This window comes from Chiloscyllium punctatum, chromosome 29 (genome assembly GCF_047496795.1).
Source record: "Chiloscyllium punctatum isolate Juve2018m chromosome 29, sChiPun1.3, whole genome shotgun sequence".
Classification (NCBI taxonomy): domain Eukaryota; kingdom Metazoa; phylum Chordata; class Chondrichthyes; order Orectolobiformes; family Hemiscylliidae; genus Chiloscyllium; species Chiloscyllium punctatum.
The window spans coordinates 67,090,605-67,116,612 of NC_092767.1; the positions used below are offsets into that span (position 1 = coordinate 67,090,605).

Below are 26,008 nucleotides of genomic sequence, written 5' to 3' on the forward strand. Positions count from 1 at the left end.
AAGAGAACATTTCCTGTGTGCCTTCGTCGCCATTTTATCAACCTATCTAGTCATCTTTAAGAATCTGTGGATATCAATTCAGAGGTCCCTCTGCATTTTTCTCAAATATCAACCAAAAGGTTCATTTTTGCATCATCAACATGTCTTAAATATAACGGCCATGAAGAGATTGTGCAACAGAAACCAAGAGTCCGAGCACCGAGGTCTGTAAGACACCATTTTCAGCAATGCTCCAGTCACACAAACTCACACTGAACATTACCTTGTGCTTCCTATCACTAAGCCAAATTCAAATCTAACTTGGCACTTTCCCCTGTGGAAAGATTTGACAAAATCTTGACAAAAGCTTTACTAAAATCTGTGCTGACTACATCATCTCATTGACCCTCATTATTTCCTAAAAAATTCCATCAAGTAAATCAGACATGACCTTCTCTTAACAAACCCACAGCGAGTGCCATTGACTAACCCATGCTTATCTGAATGACAATGAATACTGATTCTCAAGTGTAGGTGGTCCTGATGGGCTTATATAGAGTGTATAGGAAGGATCCATTGCCCTTAGAGTTGACTGGTATGCAATACACAGAGAAACCTCGATTATCTGAAGGACACGAGCAGGAAGTATTCCAGTTGGTTAATCGAATGCCGGATAATCGAATGCCAGATAACAGTTAGCCAAGCATCTGGACTTCGCGACCTTGTTTGGATAATTCGAAATTTGGTTGATTGAATGCCAGATAATTGAGACTGCTCTGCATTACTGTGGCTCCTCTCTTCTCTCAAAGCAAGGTACAATGGAAGGCAATCAAACCAAATATAGAAACAGTTCCTGCAGAGATATAAAAGGAATTTTTAAAAATACTGCAAATAATAGGGTAGCAGAGTGGTGCAGAAGATGTTCATATATACAAAAACAAGTGTCAATGAGGAAAGAAAAACAATAAGGAGTGAATGGTGGAGGGGATATAAACACACACAGACAGGCATGTAATAAAAATAGAAAATCCAAGCAAATCAAAGAATGACTCTACCAACTTCACATTACTGTGTATTCCTCCCAATTGTTTTCCTTTCCAAACGCCTACCCATCTGAAAAGACGAAGCATAAAAGATATACCAAAATAATCAAGGAGAGGGAAAAGCACAAGGACAGCAAAAAAGTATAAGCTAGAGACAAATGTGTAACTAAGATAGAAAGTTCAGGTGTACCACAGAGAATCTTTCACCATCACATTCCTGAAGAACACAAGTAGTTAATTGTGTAGATCAAACAGATTTAGTCCTTTCAGCTCCAGGAAAATTACAAGCACCAGGCTCAACATTAACAGTTACTAAAGCAATGATAATCAGACATGAATCAAAAGAGTCTTGCAGTTCTCTTTAACAATAAAGACTGCTGAACACTTAGCATTCAATCCCAACTGACTCATTGAATGGTAACATCCTTCTGCAAGCCAGAAGACTAGGGTTCAAACTCCATGCAAGATGACAGCATATAATCAACGATCACACTCTAGTTCAGTACTGAAGAAGTGCTATGGTATCAAAGATGCCATCCTTCAGATAAAATATTAAACTGAGACTCTGTTTGCCCATTAAATGGACATAATGAATCCACAGCACTTTAAGTAGTCCTCAAGCATCAGCATATGCAGTCATTTGTGGAATCTGATACATTGACTGCTGCACTATTGGAGGTTCCTGCCTTTTAGTTGAAATGTCAAATCTATATTTACCTGTGAAAAATGAGACTGCTCAGGAGATTGGACATTTTTCTCATGTTAAACATAAATCCTCAATAGCAATAAAACACTGATTGTGGGACTTGGGGTTTACCAACTTGAGAAGTGACTACATATCACAAATTCTTTATCAGCTATACAGGTACTTACAAACTACAATCATGTCCTCATAAGCATGAAATTCTCATACATTTGAACATCATCTGGCACTGCAATCCAGAACATATTCACTTTAGCCCATGGAAGGAAGGCAAGTTTAATGCAGTGAATATCTAGCAGCCAGAACAGACACTGCAAAAGAAATGAATGAGGCCTCAGACCGATTCTTAGCAACAATGGTGTGCAAGTGCTGAGTGGGATTTCAGAGATCTTTAAAATAGCAGGAAGAACCCAGACGCCGAGCTGGGAAATTTTGCTAATGCAGTCATCTACTTTAGTCGCGAAACTCCAGTCCAAAACATCTCTTAAATGCTCCTAACGAGCTGCTCAGAACGAACAAGACGCTGACCCATAATACTGCACAAATCTACAAGGAGAACAGAACGCAAGTGGGAAAGTCACCCTCTGAATATGCTTAACTAATAAATCAAAGCCTGATTACACTGAATTATGCAGTGTTGCCAAATGAGTTTGGGCCTCCTGGTCACCAAAGATTTCCCACTAAAAATGCAATTTCTAAAACCAAATCCTGACTAGTTACCATTGAAACATCACAATTTATCTATTTAATGGAAAATGACTTGGAATTCTTTCATGGTTGATTTAATCTTCTGTAACTGGCCTTCAAATAAGAGGCAGCCATATTTAGCATCCCACCCAGCTTAATCATGAACACAGGAACACCCATTTATTCCCCTCAGAATGTCCTACTATCTTGGCCTTAGTTACAACTTTTAATTCATAAACCTCAATATCCAAAATGAAATATCACATTCAATTGTTGGGTAATCAGAATCCATAGCAAAAGCCACAATAATTAACCAAATATACAAGTCCTGGATCTAACTTAATGCCACCCAACAAATTATTCATCTCAAATTTAGTGAGATATTGAGTGTTATATAGTCTGTGATTACTGAGCCGTGGGGAAAGGGGTTCTTAAACCCAAGGAGTTTGGGAACCATTCATTTTATTGAACTGAAGCTACCTAAAAAATAAGATCTCAACTCAAATCAATGCCTTCCCAAATACAAGTCCCTCCATTGCAGCAATCAGCTTTTTAGCTGGTAAGTAATAGATGAGCAATTCTCAAACCAAAACTTGGTTAAATATCTTGAATTCAAGAACAGCAAAAAGAAAAATCAAATTAGTTCATAGAAATTGCCTCATAGTGAGATGAATATTAAGCAGCCGGAAGTAATTGCCTTACATAACTCCTAATTACTGCGAGTCAGCAATTGCTCAAAGGTGTATAAAAGTTAACAACATTTCCTGACTTATCCGAGTACAGTAGTTGCAAATGGAATGTAAAGGTTAGTGGCACAAATGCTCGCTTTCAGTCAGTGTGTTGAAAAACAAGGTAGATACAAATAATTTAAACTCAGATATGGTACAGCAACATGTGCATCTAGGCTTTGGTTTGAAGACCACAAGACTGCCCTGAGCAAACATGTACAGAAGATGTCTCGGTCTACATTCTCCCCAACTCAGAGTCATTGATCTCAATTGTGAATTGGGGACAGTCTCTCAAAGAAACAGAGAAGTATCTGGACATTTCGATCCAGACCTTGGACACACTCTATAATGCGATGTAGAATGGACTGTGGCTGATAGTGTGAGCCAGCAAGGATAGGAAATGAGAATCTGTGGAAGATAATCCCATCCTACAATGTACCTTCTACCCATGAGGGTAAGGATAACTGCTTTCGTTTCATACCTTCTCTGTGGACCAAGCAGGTAGGAAGAGAAAAGAGAGAGAGTTCTAAAAGTTTCAACAATTAGGAGGACATAACTTTTAGAAATCAAGTGACAGTTCTACATGATATATTACATGCCTGCAGCCAGGGTGAGATACATCCTGAGCTGGCTTGTAGGGATTTTGGAGAAAGTGGAATGACTCAGTGTTTAATGTCTATTTTGGGACCAACAACACAGAACAGTAGGCAAGGAGAGCAGGGTGAAAGAACTTAAAAGTGCAGAGGTCATTGCCTAAACCATGGTTTAGGGAGAAATAGACACGAGCAAATGGACACAGGCCCTGCCTCAGTCTGGTGAGCCTCCACTGCACAGCATCTATGGTAAGTATAGATATTTTTAAATTAACATGTTCAGACATGTTGCAAGGTGAGACCTGAACTAGGGCCTTCTGGCCCAGAGGACATTACCACTACATCACATGAGCTCTTACCAGACATTATATAACTCAACTCTAGGGCAGGTGGAACTTGAACTGAGATCCAGGGGTAGAGACATTGGCAGTGTGCCACAAGACTCCTATGCTTCTTTGTTGTACCCACATTTGACATATAGGTATTTTTATCAATCTGTTATTGCAGACATATACAGTAGGTGGGACTCAAGTTGCAGATTTTGATTAGCAACAATATATTAGCAATGGGGCAGGCCACATTCTAGATAGCTAAAAGCCAAATTTAGCTGGCAGTACTACCAGGATTTACACACCAATACCTAATTTGGATTCTACTAACTCCCCACACCTCCATACCTGGCAACATTTGCAAGTACACAGATACAAAGCTTAGTGGAAATGTGGGTTTTGAGGAGGATGGAAAGAGGTTTCAGGAGGATTCAGGTGCAATGATAGTGTCCCTACCCATGATAGGGCGGTCAGAGTACTGCTTCAGAGCTAATGTAATAATATCTCTGAACAGGTTCATAAGAAAAATAGACTGATAGAAATGATCAAGAGTATGACAAGTGGAATATAATTAGAGTATGTGTGAAGCTCCACTTTGGTATGAGAGACAAAGGTGCAGAGTATTTTTATAAATGGTGAGATATTGGAAAATGGAAAGAGGTCTAGGTGCCTTTGTTTCTCAATCACTGAAAGCTCACATGCATGTCCTGAAAGTAATTCAGATGGCAAACGAGTCATTAGACTTTATTGTTAAGATGATTTGAGGGCAGAAGCAATTATTGTCTTTCTTCAGTTGCACAGAACACTAGTGAAACCCCATCTGGAATAGTTCTGGTCTCCTTGCCTTGATAAGCATGTACTTGCCATAGAAGGAATGCAGTGGATGCATTGAGACTGGGCCTTATTCTCTGGAATTCAGAAGAACGTGACTCAGAAATGTACAATATCCTGCAATGGATGAACACAGTAGATGCAGAAAGGATGTTTCTCCTAGCTGTGGTATCTAGATCCAGGGAAGAGAGTCTCAGAATGCAAGGTAAACTATGAGATGAGGAGGAACCTCTTTATTCAGAGGGTGGTGATTCTTAGAAATTCTCTACCTCAATCATCAAGCGAGTTCAAGGCAGAAATTTATAGGTTTCTAAATATTAAAAGTATCAAGGGATTTAGGGACAGAACAGGAATATGCTGTTAAGGTAAATGATCAGCCATGATTTAGAACAGAGAGAAGCAGGATTGAGATGCTGGAATGTCCTACTCTCCTACGGTCCAAAGACCTTGTAACAGCCTTGTTCCAAACATGGACAGAAGAACTGTATTCCAAAGATGCGAATAAGACGAGTGACTGTCCTTGATGTGAAAGCCAGCATGTGACTGAGTGTGCCATTTAAAACCACAAATAAAAGTGAGGTCTAGGGGAATCAGAGGAGAAACTCTCCATTAGCTGGAGCCCTAACTAACACAGTGGAAAATGGCCTTCAAGAGACAAAAAATCAATCATTTAAGTCCTGGGATATTGCTGTAAGAGTTTGTCAGATAGCACTCCAGGCCCAATAATCCTTAACTGTTTCAGCAATGACCTCCTCTCCATCATATTTCCAACACAGTGATTGAAAGGGAGAAACATGAAAAATAACTGCTTCTAAATTTAGGCAAAGCTGGTTTCCATGTGATGAGCCAGAGACAGTTATCTGGGCAAAAGGTTTTAGTGGTTAAAAGAAAAATCAGCAGATCAGCGAGTGACATTCCAAAACAGAATATGATCCGGAACTAGTTCCTATCTTTACGGGCAAGAACTCTATCCGCCAAAGAAAACCAGCCAGGTCAGAAAGACACAAGACTAAAACAGAAAGTATCTGCAAATTCAAAAAAGAAAACATAAGTCTCATTGAAAAGGTTTGATAAACCAGCAATGAATGAGAAAACAGATAGCCAGAGCTATAAAGAGAGCATTAAAATAAATTTGTGAGGGATATATCAAGATTAACATAAATCTTACAATCAAGGAAAAGAATTGCTGTGATAGACATGTTTGTGTTCTCTATGAGAAATGAATGTTACAAAGATTGGATGGGGAAGTGGGGTTGAGGCAGATCATCCAGGATTACACAAAGTCAAAGACAGCTCAGAAAGTCAACCCTCTAATGGTTTTCAACAGCAACATGGCATCCTTAATTTCCTTATTATCACGAACACTACAAGTTTAGGAACACTTAGTTTGCATCAGTTTTTAGTCGCATTGAATATTGAATTCACCAATTTAAACAGCTTAAAAGTATTAATATTGGAGCGGGCACAGGGATTCCCAAAATTAAACAAAGCAGAGCAATAATCAATAAAACATTATGGTTTAGACAGTGACAAAGCCTGAGGGGAATGAGATTTCTAGACACGGGTCTTAAAGGAAGTGGGTAACATATTCTTTAGTGGAGGCTTTAATTGCAAAGAGCCCCTAAAAATAAAAACAAAGTCCCCAAGAAAGTCCTAATGATTTCATGAGATAGGAAAAGATGAGGGAAGAAGAATCGTTTCAACTCCTGATTTCCAAATGGTGAAGGACTAAAAATAGGGGGCAAACAGGTGAGACTTGGGGTGCTGTAATGATCATCAAAATGTCATGACCAGGTACAGGAAATAATCAGAAATGGAATATTCATCTTTAAATTGAACGGACTACAATATAAATAGACAGAAGTGGAGCTTCGGCAATGCAGAGCCTTGCTCAGACCATATCTCATGAGCAGTTCCAGTCACACCTTCGGATTTACAGAGGAACCTCAATTATCCGAAGAAAACCTCAAGGTCTGAAAAAAAATTACATTAAACAGGTGTTTCCAACACTGATTGCATCTTTTGTTTACAATGATTAAAAATGAATTCGGCTTACTGAAATACTGAACATCGATGGGAGCCCAGGTACCGTCTTCAAATGACTGAACACCCGCCCTCTCCCTCCGCACACTTTCCCTGGAGTTCTACACAGGGGTGTACCCGCAACGTCCTTTCCCCAGATCATCTCTGTGGGGGTACACACACAGTGTGCTGCTCCCTTGTCTACTAAACGGGTAGCGGACTAAGTGCTTGCTCTGTCAATCCCATTGAACTGACTTTTTTTCGGGTGGAGGGAGGCCTTTTGCAATGCTGCACGTCCCTTATACACAACTGATGTGTCTGCTCAGAAACAAACCCTGAGACAGAGAGAGGGAGCAAGGCAGGCAGAGCGAGGAAAATGGAAACTTTGCAGTCCCAGAGAAGAGGCATTAAATCAGTTAAGTGTCCGAATGAAATACTACCTGCCCATCTAATTCGGATAATTGGGGTTCGTCTATATTAGACTTGGGAATTCAACTTCGATTTCCTACAATCATCTCCAAATTCCAAGACTTACATTAGAAAATGAGACCACACAAACGAAGGCTGTATCCACTGTACTTATATAAAAAAAAGGAGGGCGACGGGACAGAAGTTTTTAACATACTAAATGGAACAGGATTGGGTAAATGAGGAGAAACTGTTTCTGCTGGTTACACAGAGTCTAGGATTTCATTGCACAGTTAATTAGAGCAAGACCTTTCACAGTAATGAAATCAGAAAACACATACAAAGAGACGCAGAAGATTTGAATACTTTTCCATATCAGCAACTATGCAATATAATTGTTAGATTTAAAATCTAAGGTCTGTTTTATTGTTAAGCAAAGGTATTAAAAGAGGAGAAGGGTCAAAGGCAGGTACAATGAAGTCAGCAGATGTTTCTAAAAGGTGGAACAGACTTGGAACTAAACTGCCTGTTCATGTTCCCATATTTAAAGCTGTACCCTATCAAGTATCTTTTGCATTTTCTGAAACATATTTTCAGATTAAGGAATTTAGTATTTGTTTCATTATGATTGGCTAGCATCATCTTACAGTCACAGGTTAGCAGATTGGAAACCCCACTGCAGATTTGAACATATAGTTTAGATGGACTGAAGTGATAACTTCTTAAAGCGTGTGGCAAACTGAGAAGTTAAACTAAGAGCACAGTCTGCAACCTCAGAAAGTGCAAAAAAAAATACAACAGCTCTAAGTACAGCAGTCCTGTTTAACACTCTCAACCTCACCAGTAACAGATTACAGTGTCTCATCATTTATTCAATTGTTCAAGCTGGCTGTCTCAATCCAATGGTTTACGTACTTTGGAATCTCCTGATAATTTGAAGCTGTTTTCCTTTTTCTTAGTTTATCCCATAAATGGTCTCTGTCCGGGAAGGTTTCTGTATGTCACCATTTCATTTGGGGCAGCACAGCACTCCTGCCTCACAGCGACAGGGACTTAGGTTCAATTCTAGCCTTATGTGGCTGTCTGTGTGGAGTTTGCATGTTTAGAATATTTATAATCCCTACATTGTGGAAGCAGGCCCTTCGGCCCAAAATGTCCATACTGGCTCTCTGAAGAGTAACCCCCCCCCCACCCGACCCATTCTCCTACTCTATTATCGTAGAGTTAACCCTGATTAATGCACCTAACCTACACACCCCTGAACACTATTGGCAATTTAGCATAGCATGGCAATTCACCTAACCTGCACATCTTTGGATTGTGGGAGGAAACCAGAGCACCTGTAGGAAACCAACGCAGACACTGGGAGAATATGCAAACTCCACACAAACAGTCGCCCTGAGGTTGGAATCGAACCCAGGTCCCTGGCACTGTGAGGCAGCAGTGCTAACCACCACGCCACCATGCAGCCCCATGTTTCCACCAGGTGCTCCAGTTTTCTCCCACAGCCCAAAGATGTGCAGTTTAGGTGGTGTGACCAGGCTAAATTGCCCTGTAGAGTTCAAGGATATGCAGGCTAGTGGATTTGGCATTGTAAATGTGGGGTTACAGGGGTAGAGTGGTTCTGGGTGAGATGCTCTTTGCAGGGTCAGTCCAAACTCAATGGGTTAAATGGCCTCTACATGCACTGTCATGATTAGAAGATTTCATGCTTTAACTTAACAACGTTAACTCTTAGATCATCAAATGCAGTGTGGCACATTCAATATTATCAATACACTTCTCTGCAAAGAAGTGTAGGGTGGGTTTAAAGTCTAAAATTTTCCAGGAAGCTCAGAGGTCTAAACTCTCCCCTCATGCAATTAATTACTCGGCGAATTAAGAAGGATGACCATTGATTGTGCAGCTCTGTTAATCGATTTCTTCATTTTGGACATCGATAGTTTAAGTACCAGGCAAGGTCTCTTCACAATTAAGCATTCCATGTTAAATATTAATTCCAAACAAAACCAATGCTTGTCAAAACAATGCAGCCAAGATGACTGAAGCATAGAAAACCATTCTTCTGCTGAACAGGTTTCCAATAAATCAAAGTTTAAATTTCTCAACCCAGCCAAACAGCTTCAAAGCGATTATGAGATTACATTTTATTCAATAGTTTGAACGTAGCCAATCTGTCTTCCCTACCTGGTGATTACATGATTTTGTTTTATCCATCAGCAGCAAATGATTACTTCCTACTCAAAAAAAAGGCCTTGAAACTAACTCTGGCAGCTAACAGTTCAGAATAAATAATCAGAAAGCTTCATGACTTCAAAGATTTTGACCTAAATGTAAACCTGCCACAGAATCAAACTATTTTCTCTTGGCAACACTAATCTAGCCCCCAGTCTCACATGTTGGAAGTAAACACACAAAATACTGGAGAAATCCAGCAGTGGTTCTGAAGAAGTCATACTGGATTCATGACAGGCTTCTGCCCGAAACATCAATTCCTGCTCCTCAGATGCGACCTGATCTGCTGTGCTTTTCCAGAGCCACATTTTTTGATACTGGATTCAGACTGAATTCTGTTTCTCTCTCCAAAGATGCTGCCAGACCTAATGACTTTCTTCAGCATCCTGTTTTTAATTTGGATTTCCAACATACACAGTATCTCATATTTATTGAGTGAGAAATTCAGCATTCTTTGGCAGTGTCTAGCAGGGTGGAAACAGAGTTAACATTTCCAGTCCAATGTGACACTTCTTCAGAAATCACCAATCACAAGCCACCTCACCCCAATTAAGACTAAAATTGGGCCCTTGAAGGCAGAAACAGGTGAATGGTATGGAGAACAAAGAAATGGCAGAAGAACTGAATTGGTAGTTTAGATCTGTCTTCACTGGGGAAGCCACGAGCAATCTCCCAGATGTAATAGTGGCTGAAGGACCTGAACTGAAGGGAATTTATATTTGGTCTCCAAATTTGAGCAAAGACATTCTGGCTATTGAGGGAGTGCAGCATAGGTTCACGAGATCAATTCCCAGAATGGCTGCACTATCTTACACTGAAAGATTGGAGCAACTGGGCTTGTATACGCTTGAGTGTAGAAGGCTGAGAGGGGATCTGATTGAGACGTATAAGATTATTAAAGGATTGGACATTCTGGAGGCAGGAAGCATGTTTCTGCTGATGGGTGAGTCCTGAACCAGAGGATACAGTTTAAAAATAAGGGGTAGGCCACTTAGAACAGAGTTGAGGAGAAACCACTTCACCCAGAGAGTGGTGGGTGTATCGAATGCTCTGATCCAGAAGGCTGTGGAGGCCAAGTCTCCGGTTACTTTCCAGAAAGAGTTGGGGAGAGCTCTTAAGGATAGTGGAATCAAGGGTTATGGGGATAAGGCAGGAACAGGATACTGATTGAGGATTATCAGCCATGATCATAATGAATGGTGGTGCTGGCTCAAAGAGCAGAATGGCCTACTCCTGCACCTATTGTCTACTGTCGGATATATTTGAGATTGTTTGAATATTAGAGTCAAATTCTAAAACCTTGCTGCCTTAAAATACTCTTATATTATCATCAGGAGAACAAATTACTGACCTGGTAATGTGTATTGTGTATAAGCAGGCAGGGAAGGAGTTAAGTTCTGAGTTTTGTGAAACAAGAGGTTCAGCTGAGCATGAATCAGATCAGATAAAAACTTAGAGTTAACAGTGGGGTGGTGGAGGCAAGGGTAATGAGTTAAACAAGGTAGCAAAGCATTCATTATGTGGTGCCATTTAACAAGATGGGTAGCATTCAGTATGTGAGGTCAGTTTAACAAGGTGAAAAGTAGTCATTATGTGAAGCCTGTTATTCATTGCGTAACAGCCAATGGCTTAAGCTTTACTATTGACACTCACAGATTGTAACGGTCACCCAATCAATATGTATGTTGCCTTATCTGGATGCTCCTCCCTGTAAAGTGCCTATATAGTTCATTGAAAAACTGCTCCAGAGAAGACCGCGAACTCATGGGCACTCTGTGCACATGGGCGATCGTTCTCTCTCCCTCCAGGGCCAGGAATAAAAATGAAGGAGATAAAACCATACTGTTTCTTTGAGCATTTTGCTTTGACTTCGGCGGGGGGGCGGGGGGGGTGGGACAAAACTGATATCATTGTTATTTCACGTATAAGACTTGCATGCATATAGTACATTTTGTTTTAACAATGAAAAGTCCATATAGGTGATTTAGAGGTATTAAACAGACAAAATTAACACTGATCAAAAAGAGAAATTCAGACAAGTCACCAAGTCCAATGACACAAGTTTCAAACAGATTCGTGAAGATGGAAGAAGTGAAGGATCAAAGGACTTTGGGGAGAGAATTCCAGAGTTTACAATCTTGACAGGTGAAGATACAGCTACCAATTGAGTGGAGTGGCAGAATTAGGGGATATACAAAAGGCCAGAATTAGAGCAACAGTGTGTTTAGGAAGTTATCAAAATGGAGGTTGGTACATTATCTTTTAAAAACATCCAGAGAAAAATCAGGACAAGTCATTCTACCCTTGCCACAATGCATGCTATTTTCAACAAGAAGGCCAAGATAAATGAGCTGTGAAACTCCGTAATGTTTGATGGCAGAGGACACTGCAGGACTGAACAGTTACATTACAGCATACCTTACAGGTGCTGCATTCATCCAAGATGGATGAACTGAAATCAAAGAAGGGCAAGAGCCAAAACATTCTTTTATAAGCACAAGGGGTGGCACGGTGGCTCAGCAGTTAGCACTGCTGCCTCACAGCACTAGGGACCCAGGTTCAATTCCTGCCTCGGGCAACTGTCTGTGTGGAGTTTGTACATTCTCCCTGTGTCTGCGTGAGTTTCCTCCGGGTGCTCTGGTTTCCTCCCACAATCCAAAGATGTGCAGGTCAGGTGAACTGGCTGTGCTAAATTGCCCACTGTTAGGTGGAGTGTCAGGGGTAAACATAGGGGAATGGGTCTGGGTGGGTTGCTCTTCAGTGTGGACTTAATGGGCCGAAGGGCCTGTTTCCATACTGTAGGGAATCTCATCCATGAGAAACAAATAGTGCTGGAAAAGCTCAGCATGTCTGGCAGCATCAGTGGAGAGAAATCAGAATTAATGTTTCAAGCCCAGTGACCCTTCCTCAGAACTGTTTTTCTTTGTTTACATGGCTTGTCTCTTTCCTGCCTGATTGCTTGATCCATCAAGTATACGTGACGTGGCATGGGGTGAGGGAAGGTAGATTCTGGTTGTCAAAAGAGTCATAGAGATGTACAGCACGGAAGCAAGGCCTTCGGTCCAACTTGTCTATGCCGACCAGATACCCCAAGCCAATCTAGTCCCATCTGCCAGCACTCGGCCCACGTGGTTCCTTTTCAAGGCCAACTATGGAGTCTGTTTCTAGCACCTTTCAGGCTACCACATGGGGGCAAACAACCATCTGTTTGCGTTTATAAAGACGTCAACTACAAACTAACATGGGGCTTTCGCATTTCAATGAAATCAAACAAAAAGGTTTTCACACAGAATAACTGCAGATTCACTGTACTCGGAACACTGAATCTGCCTTCTTGCCACAGATGCAAAGTCTTTCCAGCAGCTCCTGTTTCAGATCTTCAGCACCCGCAGTTCATTGCTTTATTTTAACTGTGGGCTCTAATGCATTATGGGTTGAGAACCAAAGACGAGCAATTTAAAAGGGGCAGGAAATGGATGAGATCAGCGACCAAATACAAAACTATGTTTCACTCCAGCAACACCCCCCAAGCTCTCCCTCTAAAGGTGAGTCTATGGCTGCGACTGCGCCTGCGCACAGTTTACCTGCCGGAGGTCCGCGCATGCGCGCCAAGGCCTTACCTGACCGGGATCTCTCCGCCTCCTCTTGTCGTTGCTGTTCAGCGGCGGCGGCGGCTGCTGCTGCCGCCGCCGCTACTCGTTCCTCCTCAGCGGCACGGTCCAAAGCTGCCTGCAGCCGCTCCTGCAGGTCCGCCTTGAGGCCCTTTGTGTCAAGGCCACGTCTGTGCAGCTCCTCCTTGAGCTCGTTCACTTTTAGTTTCCGTACGTCCAACGAACTCATCCCCGTGTTTTTAAATTAAAACTGTTTTTTTTAAATTTTCTTCTAAAAAAAATGCACCACACCACCGACCGTAAAAACGGCTCAGTAATGCGAGAGACCACCCGAAGGAAAACAATAAATACATGCACCGCTCCAATCGATTGGCAAAAGGTAAAAAAAAAGGGACACTTTGGGTTCTATAAAGAAAATTCCTCTCGCTCGCCGCGGCGTCTGACGAAACAAAATGGCCGCCGTCTCCCTGCACCCACTTTGGTGGCGGCAGGCGCAGCCAAACCCACTTTTCTCTCCGTGCTCCTCATTGGTCATCAGCTGCTCACAATGTGCCTGCTGTTACCAAATCGCCAATCAGGAGCCACCTCGCAGCCGGCCTGCCGTTTGCTTCCGCCGATGGTTTGTGTTGACGCCTTTCATTGGCCCTCCTTCCCCGCAGCTTGAAACGGGAGAATAACTTGGGGGCCCTGGTTTGTATGTGTCGTGTGACCAATAAGAAGTGGACTTGCAGGAGAGCAGGTTCTGTGCCCAAAGGCCCAATCAACGTCCAGAGTCGAAGCTCTAACTTCTATCCGCTACTGTCATTGGACATTAACGTTCCTGATTGTCTGGAAAGTTGAATGGGCTGTTCAGGTGTCAATCAAAACCACTCCTGCTTCCACCCTCTCCCCAGGGGAAATGATATTGTTCATATGGATGAAAGTGGAATCTCAAGAGATGTAAAAAAACTCTTCATTTTCATTAAAGAGACACATCTAATGAAAGATCTATTAAAAATAAACATAACTACCATAAAATTTTACAAGTAAATGATATTGAAATGAGAGATAATTGAATAGTAGTGATGTTACTGGATCAATAATCTACAAGCCAGTAATAAAACGCCAGCTTTGAGAACATTTATAGCTCAGGTTGAGGTTCTGGGTGTAGGTTTGATCTCTGAGCTGGAAGGTTCATTTTCATACATTTCATCACCATACTAAGTAACATCTTCAGTGAACAACCAGACAAAGCACTGCTGGTGTTTCCTGCTTTCTATTTATATGTTTGGGTTTCCTTGGGTTGTTGAAGTCATTTCCTGTGATGACATCATTTCCTGTTTTTTTCTCAGGGGGTTGTCAATGGGATCCAAGTCAGTGTGTTTCTTGATAGTGTTCCAGTTGGAATATACGGATGAGGAAAAGGGCTCTGGACAGGATTAGCCAGCTGACCACGGCATCATGGTGCAGAGGGCCATTCAAGAGGGGGAAGCAAAAAGACAAGTAGTTATTATAGGGGATTCTATAATTAGGCGGACAGATAGTATCCTTTGCAAGCCGGATCGGGAGTCTTGCATGGTGTGTTGCCTACCCGGTGCCAGGGTGCGGGACATCTCTGACCGGCTTGAAAGGATATTGGAGCGGGAGGGGGAGGATCCAGTTGTTGTGGTCCACGTTGGGACTAACAACATAGGCAAAGCTAGGGTGGAGGACCTGTTTGGGGATTATCGAGCACTAGGAAGGAAATTGAAGTACAGGTCCTCAAGAGTCATAATGTCCAGATTACTGCCTGAGCCATGTGCCAATTGGCATAGGGACAAGAAAATTAGGCAAGTAAACACGTGGCTAAGGGATTGGTGTGGGAAAGAGGGATTCCACTTCATGGGGCATTGGCATCAGTTTTGGAACCGGGGGGATCTGTACCGTTGGGACGGTCTCCACCTGAACCGATCAGGTACCAATGTTCTAGCAAAGAGGATAAATACGGTGGTCAGTAGGACTTTAAACTTCTGAGTTGGGGGGGGAGGGAAAGTGAAAGCGACAGGGAGTATGGAGTTAAATGAAAAGATAAGTGGCAGGATAGCATATGTGCAGGCAGATTTAAACTTGAGACAGACTGGGAATGAAGCAAAAAGGAAAGATAACTTAGGACATCATATGACTTCCAATATCTCTAATGATAAGAAAGTTAGCATTAAGGCACTTTACCTGAATGCTCGTAGCATTCATAACAAAGCAGATGAACTAATGGCACAGATCATCGTGAATGATTACGATGTGGTAGGCATCACAGAGACGTGGTTACAGGGGGGTCAGGACTGGCAGTTAAACATCCAAGGGTTTTCAACTTATCGAAAAGACAGGGAGGTGGGCAGAGGGGGCGGGGTTGCCTTGTTAGTTAAGAACAAAATTAAATCTATGGCACTGAATGACATAGCGTCAGATGATGTGGAGTCTGTGTGGGTGGAATTGAGGAACCACAAAGTCAAAAAAACCATAGTGGGAGTTATGTTCAGACCTCCTAACAGTGGTCAGGACCAGGGACGCAACATGTACAGGGAAATAGAGAAGGCATGTCAGAAAGGCAAGGTCACGGTGATCATGGGAGACTTCAATATGCAGGTGGACTGGGTAAATAATGTTGCCAGTGGGTCCAAAGAAAGGGAATTCATGAAATGCTTACAGGATGGCTGTTTGGAACAGCTTGTCATGGAGCCTACAAGGGAGCAGCTATTCCGGACTTAGTGCTATGTCATGAACCAGACTTTATAAAAAATCTTAAAGTAAGGGAACACTTAGGAAGCAGCGATCATAATATGGTAGAGTTCAGTCTGCAGTTTGAAGGAGAGAAGGCAAAGTCGGATGTAATGGTATTACAGTTAAATAAAGGTAATTATGAAGGCATGAGAGAGGAACTGACGAAAATTGACTGGAAGCAGAGCCTTGCAGGGAAGACAGTAGAGCAAAAATGGCAGGAGTTTGTGGGTAATATTGAGGACACTGTACAGAGGTTCATCCCCAAGAAGAGAAAGATTATCTGGGGAGGGATTAGACAGCCATGGCTGACAAAGGAAGTCAGGAAATCTATCAAAGAAAAAGAGATATCCTATAAAGTGGCCAAGAGCACTGGGAAATCAGAAGATTGGGAAGGCTACAAAAACAAACAGAGGATAATAAAGAGAGTAATAAGAAAGGAGAGGATCAAATATGAAGGTAGGCTAGCCAGTAATATTAGAAATGATAGTAAAAGTTTCATTCAATACAAAAGAAACAAACGACAGGCAAAAGTAGACATTGGGCCACTTCAAACTGATGCTGGAAGCCTGATGATGGGAGATAAGGAAATAGCAGGAGAACTTAATAAGTACTTTGCATCAGTCTTCACAGTGGAAGACATGAGTAATATCCCAACAATTAAAGGGAGGCAGGGGGCTGAGTTGAGTATGGTTGCCATTACAAAAGAGAAAGTGCTAGAAAAGCTAAAAGGTATTAAAATTGATAAATCTCCTGGCCCTGATGGGCTACATCCTAGAGTTCTGAGGGAGGTGGCTGAGGAAATAGCGGAGGCGTTGGTTGAGATCTTTCAAAAGTCACTGGAGTCAGGGAAAGTCCCGGATGATTGGAAGACCGCTGTTGTAACCCCCTTGTTCAAGAAAGGATCAAGACAAAAGGTGGAAAATTATAGGCCAATTAGCCTAACCTCGGTTGTTGGTAAAATTCTAGAATCCATCATTAAGGATGAGGTTTCTAAATTCTTGGAAGAGCAGGGTCGGATTAGAACAAGTCAACATGGATTTAGTAAGGGGAGGTCGTGCCTGACAAATCTGTTGGAGTTCTTTGAGGAGGTGACAAGTAGGTTAGACTCGGGGAAACCCAGTGGATGTGGTCTACCTAGACTTCCAAAAGGTCTTTGATAAGGTGCCACATGGGAGGCTGCTGAGCAAGGTGAGGGCCCATGGTGTTCGAGGTGAGCTACTGGTATGGATTGAGGATTGGCTGACAGAAGGCAGAGAGTTGGAATAAAAGGTTCTTTTTCGGAATGGCAGCCGGTGACAAGCGGTGTCCCACAGGGTTCAGTGTTGGGGCCGCAGCTGTTCACATTATATATTAACGATCTGGATGAAGGGACTGGGGGCATTCTAGCGAAGTTTGCCGATGATACAAAGTTAGGTGGACAGGCAGGTAGTACTGAGGAAGTGGGGAGGCTGCAGAAGGATCTGGACAGTTTGGAAGAGTGGTCCAGGAAATAGCTGATGGAATTCAATGTGAGCAAATGCAAGGTCTTGCACTTTGGAAAAAAGAATACAAGCATGGACTACTTTCTAAACGGTGAGAAAATTCATAAAGCCAAAGTACAGAGGGATCTGGGAGTGCTAGTTTAGGATTCTCTAAAGGTAAACATGCAGGTTGAGTCCGTGATTAAGAAAGCGAATGCAATGTTGTCAATTATCTCAAGAGGGTTGGAATATAAAAGCACCGTTGTGCTACTGAGACTTTATAAAGCTCTGGTTAGGCCCCATTTGGAGTACTGTGTCCAGTTTTGGTCCCCACACCTCGGAAGGACATACTGGCACTGGAATGTGTCCAGCGGAGATTCACATGGATGATCCCTGGAATGGTAGGTCTAATATATGAGGAACGGCTGAGGATCCTGGGATTGTATTCATTGGAGTTTAGAAGATTAAGGGGAGACCTAATAGAAACTTACAAGATAATACATGGCTTGGAGAGGGTGGACGCTAGAAAATTGTTTCCGTTAGGCGAGGAGACTAGCACCCGTGGACACAGCCTTAGAATTAGAGGGGGTACATTCAGAACAGAAATGCGGAGACATTTCTTCAGCCAGAGAGTGGTGGGCCTGTGGAATTCATTGCCGCAGAGGAGGCTGGGACACTAAATGTCTTCAAGGCAGAAATTGATAAATTCTTGATGTCACAAGGAATTAAGGGCTAAATGGAGAATGTGGGTAAGTGGAGTTGAAATGCCCATCAGCCACGATTGAATAGCAGAGTGGACTCAATGGGCCGAATGGCCTTACTTCCACTCCTATGTCTTATGGTCTTATGGAATGCCATGCTTCTAGGAATTCTCGTGCATGTCTCTGTTTGGCTTGTCCTAGGATGGATGTGTTGTCCAAGTCAAAGTGGTGTCCTTCCTTATCTGTATGTAAGGATACTAGTAAGAGAGGGTCATTTCGTTTTATGGCTAGTTGATGTTCATTATCCTGGTGGCTAGTTTTCTGCCTTATAGTGTTTGTTATAGTTCTTGCATGGTATTTTGTAAATGACATTAGTTTTGCTGTTGTCTACATAGGGTCTTTCAAGTTCATTAGCTGCTGTTTCAGTGTGTTGGTGGGTTTGTGGGCTACAGTGATGCCAAGGGGTCTGAGTAGTCTAGCAGTCATTTTCGAAATGTCTTTGATGTAAGGGAGAGTGGCTAGGGTTTCTGGACGCGTTTTGTCTGCTTGTTTGGGTTTGTTGCTCAGAAATCGGCGGACTGTGTTCATTGGGTACCCATTTTATTTAAATACACTGTATAGGTGATTTTCCTCTGCTCTGCATAGTTTCTCTGTGCTGAAGTGTGTGATGACTTGTTGAAATAATGTTCTGATGCAGCTTTGTTTGTGGATGTTGGGATGATTGCTTCTGTAGTTCAATATTTGGCCTGTATGTGTTGTTTACCTGCATACACTGGTTTGAAGTTCTCCGTTGGCAGTTTTCTCTACTGTAACATGTAGGAATGGCAGTTTGTTGTTGTTTTCCTCATCTTTAGTGAATTTTATGCCAGTAAGGGTATTAATGACGATCTTAAAGGTTTCCTCTAATTTGTTTCATTTAATGATGACAACAGTGTCATCCACATAGTGGACCCAAAGTTTGGGTTGGATGGTGGGCAGAGCTGTTTGTTCAAGTCTCTGCATTACTGTCTCAGCGAAGAATCCTGATATCGGAAATCTCATGGGTGTCCCGTTGGTTTGTCTGTAGGTTTTGTTGTTGAAGGTGAAGTGTGTGGTAAGGCATAGTTTCACTAACTTAACAATACTGCCCTTGCTGATGAAGTTGGTGGTGTTTGGTGTATGTCTCTTTGGGACATCTAATGCCTTACCAAGCAATTGCCTGATATAGCTATACTCTGTTCCACCTGCATGACAGACTGGCCAGAGGGGGTGGTACAGTGGGATACAAGAATCCTGGTACTCTCATAGCATCAGTTAACATATGAGCAAGAAAACATTGTGGTTGCCACCGACCACTCTTCTTCAGCTAACGTATCAGAACTCTTCCATGTTGTGTACTACCGGGAAGAGGCATTGTACCCATTATGTACTGGATTTACTCTGGCTGGGGACTTCATCGAGAGTGACACTATTAAAGACTCAGCTAGCTGACTCCTGAAGGACATGGCTGCCAGGTTGGGTTTACAGCAGTGATAAGAGAAAAGCTTACCTGACTGCATCCTCACCAATCTACTTGTCATAAAGGCATCTGCCCATGTTTTCTTAGAGGTAGGAGAGATCACAGTCACATTCCTCTGGGGACAGGTTCCTGTCACATTGGGATACTCTCCGTTGTGTTGTATGCCACTAACACTTGTAAAGTGGGATTTATTCAATTCTGATTTAGTAGCTCAAAGCTAGTCATCTCTGAGGCATTCTGAGCTATCAGCAGTAGCAGAATTATATTCAACAGTCTGTAACCTCATGGCCCAACACATCCCTCACTCCACCATTACCATCAAGCCACAAGATCAACTCTGCTTCAAAAGGGACGTAGGAAAATATACCAGAAGAACTGACTGTCAAAGCTAAAACTGGGGTGCCAAGTTGGTGAAGCCACTACACAGGACTAACATGCAAACAGTGAAAGCAGAATCTGATAGGCAGAGCCAAGTATTCCCACATTCAACAGGCCAGATTGAAGGTCTGCAGTCCTGCCACATTCAGACATGATGCTGGTGCACTATTAAATAACTAACTTGAGGAGGAAGCTGCAAAAACATCCTCATTCTCAATATTGGTGAACCCCAATATGTCAGTGTAAAACAATAAGGCTAGGATGTTTGTAACTATCCTTAGCCAGAGGGCTGAGTAGATGACACAGCTCAGGCTTTTCCTGAGGTACCCAGCATCACTGATATTAATCTTCAGACAATTTCTTCACTCTGTGATAAATGAGTAATGTACAACCTACAATGATAATATATACAACAAAGACCCTGTAGCCAATCAATGTACCAGCATGAATACTGAAGACTTGTGCTCCAGAACTATTTGCATCTCTTGCCAAACTATTCTAGTACAGCTCTGACATCTACCTAACAATGTGGAAAATCGTCCAGGTAGGTACTGTCACAAAAAAGCAAGATAAATCCAATAAAGTGAATTTCCACTATTTCAGTCAACTCTCAATCATCAGTAGTGTGACGAAGGGTGTCATTGACAATATATCCAGCATCACTTGGTCAACAACAACCTGTTCACTGATGTGGTTTAGATTCCACACTGACCACTTAGCTCCTGATCGCATTGCAACCTTGATTCAACAATCAACAAAAGAAATAAGAGGTGAGCATCACTTGATGGCGTCAGTGAGCCCTGCAAAATTTATGGCAATTGGAATACGGGAACCCTATCTACTCATTGGATTCATACCTAGCCACCTAGAAAAATGGGTTAGGGTGGCTGAAGGCAATGATTTCAATCCCTGGATATCACTGCTACAGTTCCTCAGAATAGTTTTCCAGACCAAACCATCTTAACTTGCTCCAAAGACCCTCCCTTCATTGTAAGGTTAGAAGTGGGTATGTTTGGTAATGATTGCACACTTTTCACTACCATTCACAACTCCTCAGCTACTGAAGCAGTCTGAGCTTGCACATTTTGCCTCACAGCGCCAGAGACCCGGGTTCGATTCCCGCCTCAGGCGACTCTCTGTGTGGAGTTTGCACATTCTCCCCGTGTCTGCGTGGGTTTCCTCCGGGTGCTCCGGTTTCCTCCCACAGTCCAAAGATGTGCAGGTCAGGTGAATTGGCCATGCTAAATTGCCTCTAGTGTTAGGTAAGGGGTAGATGTAGGGGTATGGGTGGGTTGCGCTTCGGCGGGGCGGTGTGGACTTGTTGGGCCGAAGGGCCTGTTTCCACACTGTAAGTAATCTAATCTAATCTAATCTAAAGATAACAAGAGACTGACAACATTCAGTCTTAGACTGATGTGTGACACGAATGGCACGTGCCCACTTAAGCAGCAGGCAATGATCTTGTCATTCTCTAACAAAACCATCTCTATCAAACCATCTCCTTTGACATTGCAAAGCGTTTTAAGTGTTGAATCCCTCACTGTCAACATTGTGGATTTACCATTGGCCAGAAACACATTTAAACCAGCCATGTAAATACTATGGCCACAAGAACAGAGGCTGAATAATCTGCACCAAGAGACTTATCTCTTTAATTCCCAAAGCATAGGGTGGATAGAAAACAATTTTATTTTGATTGTCCAATCTGGCCATTGCCTGGGACCAGATATACAGTCATTAATATGTACAGCCGGGAAACAGACTTTTCAGTCAACTTATCCATGCCGACCATATAGACTAAATTAATCTAGTCCCATTTGCCAGCATTTGGTCCATATGCCTCTAAGCCCTTCCTATACATATGCCCATCCAGATGCCTTTTAAATGTTGTAATTGTACCAGCCTCCATCACTTCCTCTGGCAGCTCATTCCATTCACACACCACCCTCTGCATGAAAATGTTGCCTGTTACGTCCCTTTTATATGTTTTCCTTCTCACCTTAAACCTCTGTCCTTTAGTTCTGGACTCCCCCTCCCCAGGGAAAAAACTGTGGCTTTTCACCCTATCCAAGCCCTTCATGATTATATAAAACTCCATGAGGTCACCCCTCAGCCTCTGACGCTCCAGGGAAAATAGCCCCAACCCATTCAGCTTCTCCCAATAACTCAAACCCTCCAACCCTGGCAACATCATTGTAAATCCTTTTTGAACCCTTTCGAGTTTCACAACATCCTTCGTATAGCAGGGAGACCGGAATTGACTGCAATACTGTATTCCAAAAGCGGCTTAACCAATGTCCTGTACAGCCATAACATGACCTGCCAACTCTTATATCCAATGCACTGACCAATTGTGTCTGGTACTTTCTGCCTTCGTGTACTTACCTGAGTAAAGCAGTTCCTTTTTCCATGTGCAGCAATCTCAAAACAGCCAAGACACAAACATAGATCGGTTTAGTTCTCAGATTATTTTCTGAATTCCCTCTTTCAAGTGGTGAAGTCTGGTACAACTACAACATTTAAAAGCCATCTGCATGGGTACATAAGTGAGAGGGATTTGCAGGGAAGTGAGCCAAGTGTTGGTAAATGAGACTAGAATAGGTTAGGGTATTTGGTCGGCATGGACAAGTTGGACCGAAGCGTCTGTTTCCATGTTGTATAACTCTGTGCACTACATAATGATATCAGCAATATATGCAGTGACCCTCAGCAATTACTGTCCCACCAATGCTAGGCCACGATCTACAAAGCACAATTCAGGAGTGTAAAACTCTCCACTTATCTGGACTGGTGTCACTCCAATAACATTCAAGAACCTTGATGCGATCAAGACAAAGCAATCTGTTTGACTGACATCCCATGCACCATCGTAAGCATTCACCAACATAGCATGTACCATTGACAGACGTAATGTAGTAACTCTCAAAGCTTCCTTCAACAGCTGATTCCATCAATCAACTCCAAGAGTTCCATGTTCCTCCAATTCTGGTTCCTGTGGAATCCATTTAACCTTATGATTGGTAGTCATATATTTAGCTGCCTTGGTGCAAAGCTCTAAACCTTTACACCTTTCTCATTTTTAAAATGCTTCTTTGACAAAGCTTTTGGTCAGTTACCTTAATATCTGTTTATGTGGCTCATTGTCAAATGTAGTATCAACATCCTAGGAGTTAACAATGACCAGAAACTAAGTTCAACTAGCCATATAATAAAGTGGCTACAAGAGTAGGTCAGAGGTTTAGAATCCTGCAGCAAATAATTCACTGTTTGACTCCCCATATGTCTGTGATAAGACACAAGACAGGAATGTGATGGAATATTCTGCATTTGCCTGGAAGAGTGCAGCTCCAACAATATTCAAGAAGCTTGAGATCATCCAGGTTCAAGCAGTCTGTTTGATTGTTACCACTTGCATAAGCATTCACTCCCTCTACCACCAAAGCGCAGTAGCAGCAGTGTATTATTCCAAGATGCAGTGCAGACATTCACAAGTCTCGGTCATACAGCATGGAAACAAACCCTTCAGTCCAATCAGTCCACACCTACCATATTCCCAAACTAGTCCCATCTGCCTGTGTTTGGCCCATATACCACTAAACCTTTCCTTTTTATGAACATATCCAAATGTCTTTCAAACATTGTAACTGTACATGCATCCACCACTTTCTCTGGCAATTCATTCCATACTCTATGTAAAAAGGTTGCCCCTTATGTCCCTTTTAAATCTTTCTCCTCTTACCTTAAAAATCTGTCCCCTAGATTACTTCCCCACCCTAGGGAAAAGACCTTGTCATTCACCTTATCTATGCCCTTTATGATTTTATAAATCTCAATAAGGACACTCGTCAATTTCCTACACTCCAGCGAAAGAAGTCCCAATCTTCCCAGTCTATTTTTATATCTTAAATCTTTCATGCCCTGCAACATTCTGGTAAATCTTTTCTGAACCTCTTCAGTTTAATAATATTCTTCCTATCACAAGAGTGACCAGCACTGTAAAAGAGGCCTCACCAACATCCTCTACAACTTGAACATGACATTCCAACTCCTATACTCAAAGGTCTGAACAATGAAGGCAACCGTGCCAAACACCTTCTCCTTAGACAACAGCTTCTCAACACATGACATTTACCATCTAGAAGGATAAGGACAGCAGATCCTAGGAATATCACCACCTATGAGTTCTCGTCCAAGTGACTCAACATCCTGACTTGGAAATACATTGTTGTTCCTGCAGTGTTGCTGGGTCAAAATCCTGCCACTCCCTTCCTCACATCATTGTGAGTCTACTTCCACCAAATAGATTGCAGCAGCTAAAAGAGGCAGCTTCTCACAACTTTCTCAAGGGCAGTAAATGATGGACCAACCAGTGATGACCACATCCCATGAACGAATAATAAAAAAATATTTGATAATCAACATTTCACTGTATAAAGGTGCCACATAAATGGTGATTGTTGCTGATTGTATTGAAGCTGCACTGCACTTAAAAGCATTTGGCTCAATTTTGGAGCAATGCCAATTCCTCTGCAGATTCTCAGCTTCTCTCCTTATTGGAGGCTAGATCAAAATATGTTTACTAAGGGGGAAATGGGGAGATTATACGAAACATGACTGAATCATCATTTTTAAAGTGATAAATGTGGAGATGTTTTTGTTTGAATCAGGAAGAGACCAATTACATACTGCTCAGTCCTTTGAGTATAGGAGTTGGGAAGTGATGTTGAGATTGTACAAGAGGTTGTTGAGAACTCTTCTACAATACTATGTCCAGTTCTGGTTGCCCAGTTATAGGAAAGATATGAAACTGGAGATGGCTGAGGAGAGATTTACCAGGATGTTGCCAGGTATGGAAGGTTTGAGTTATAAGAAAGGCTGGGACCTCTTTCACTGGAGCGTAGGAGGTTGAGAAGTTTATGAAATAATGAGGGGTATAGGTAGAGTTTATGCTAGTTATCTTTTCCTGGGGGGGTTTCAAGACTGGGTGCACATTTTTAAGGTGAGAGGAGAAAGATTTAAAAAAGGTAAGGGGGGCAAATTCTTTTTACACAGAGGGTGGTTCGCTTGTGAAATGAACTTCCTGAGGAAGTGGTGGATGTGGTACAATTACAATGTTTAACAAACATTTAGATAAGTACATGAATAGGAAATATTTGGAGGGATATGGGTCAGGAGCAGGCAGGTGGGACTAGTTTTGTTTGGGATTATGTTCAGCATGGATGGTTGGACCGAAGGCTCTGTTTCCATGCTGAATGACTCAATGACTCTGTATACTAGAAGACTTGATCAGCTGCAGCACATCTCTAACCCTGGGATGGCCAGCCTGATGAGAGATTGCAAGCTTCCAGAGTGCTTCCATAAATGGTTTCATTCCATTATATTTCTAGTGCTGTCCTTTCTCTATGAGAATCCTGCACCGGTTTCAAAATATTCACTTACCTCTACTTACTCTGCAAAGGAAAATCTCAGGGACTCATTATCCAAGCTGATCATGTCCATCTCCACCAGCAATTTCAGAGCTACCAGTTCCCTCATTTTCCTTCTTCAAGTTGCTTGGCCAGGACCAGGAACGAGGTTGCTCACGCTTCCGAAAGTTAAGAAAACATTTCATTCTGCCATATCCAGGTCAGGGTACAAAGGTTCAGAGCAGGAATTGAATATGGAAAAATCAGGGTTCAACAGGCAAGTAGAAATGAAAGCAACTGCAAAAAAGGAAGGAGTTGTATTTATATTGTCTCAAATCAAGACATTCCAAAACCCACAATTTACAATTAAATAGTTGGAAAGCATCATCATTATTGTAAAGTAGGAAAACAAACCAATTTGAGCACAGCAAATGGCCACAAGTAACAATGAGATCATGAATGAATGTTAAATAGTTTAGCAACAATGTTTGAGGGATAAAAATTTATCATGATTCTGTACATAAGTTAATGAAACTGGAGGGACCGCAAACATCGTATTCCTACCTCATGCATTTCCGTTTTTTTTAAATCAACCACCTCTGGAGCAGTTTGGATATGAACCTAAGCCTCCTGGCCCAGAGGTAAGAACACTACAAATTGT

General features: G+C 42.2%; 1 protein-coding gene across 1 annotated transcript in view; it reads right to left on the reverse strand.

Annotated features, from left to right (window-relative positions):
- Window positions 1-13,638, reverse strand: part of LOC140454489 (heterogeneous nuclear ribonucleoprotein U-like protein 1) — an 81,715-nt gene extending 68,077 nt beyond the window's left edge. The window contains exon 1 of the mRNA XM_072549281.1: window positions 13,179-13,638. Within this exon, the coding sequence (XP_072405382.1) occupies window positions 13,179-13,398 (220 nt within the window). The 5' untranslated portion in view covers window positions 13,399-13,638. The remainder of the gene's footprint in view (window positions 1-13,178) is intronic.
- Between the last annotated feature and the right edge of the window lie 12,370 nt (window positions 13,639-26,008).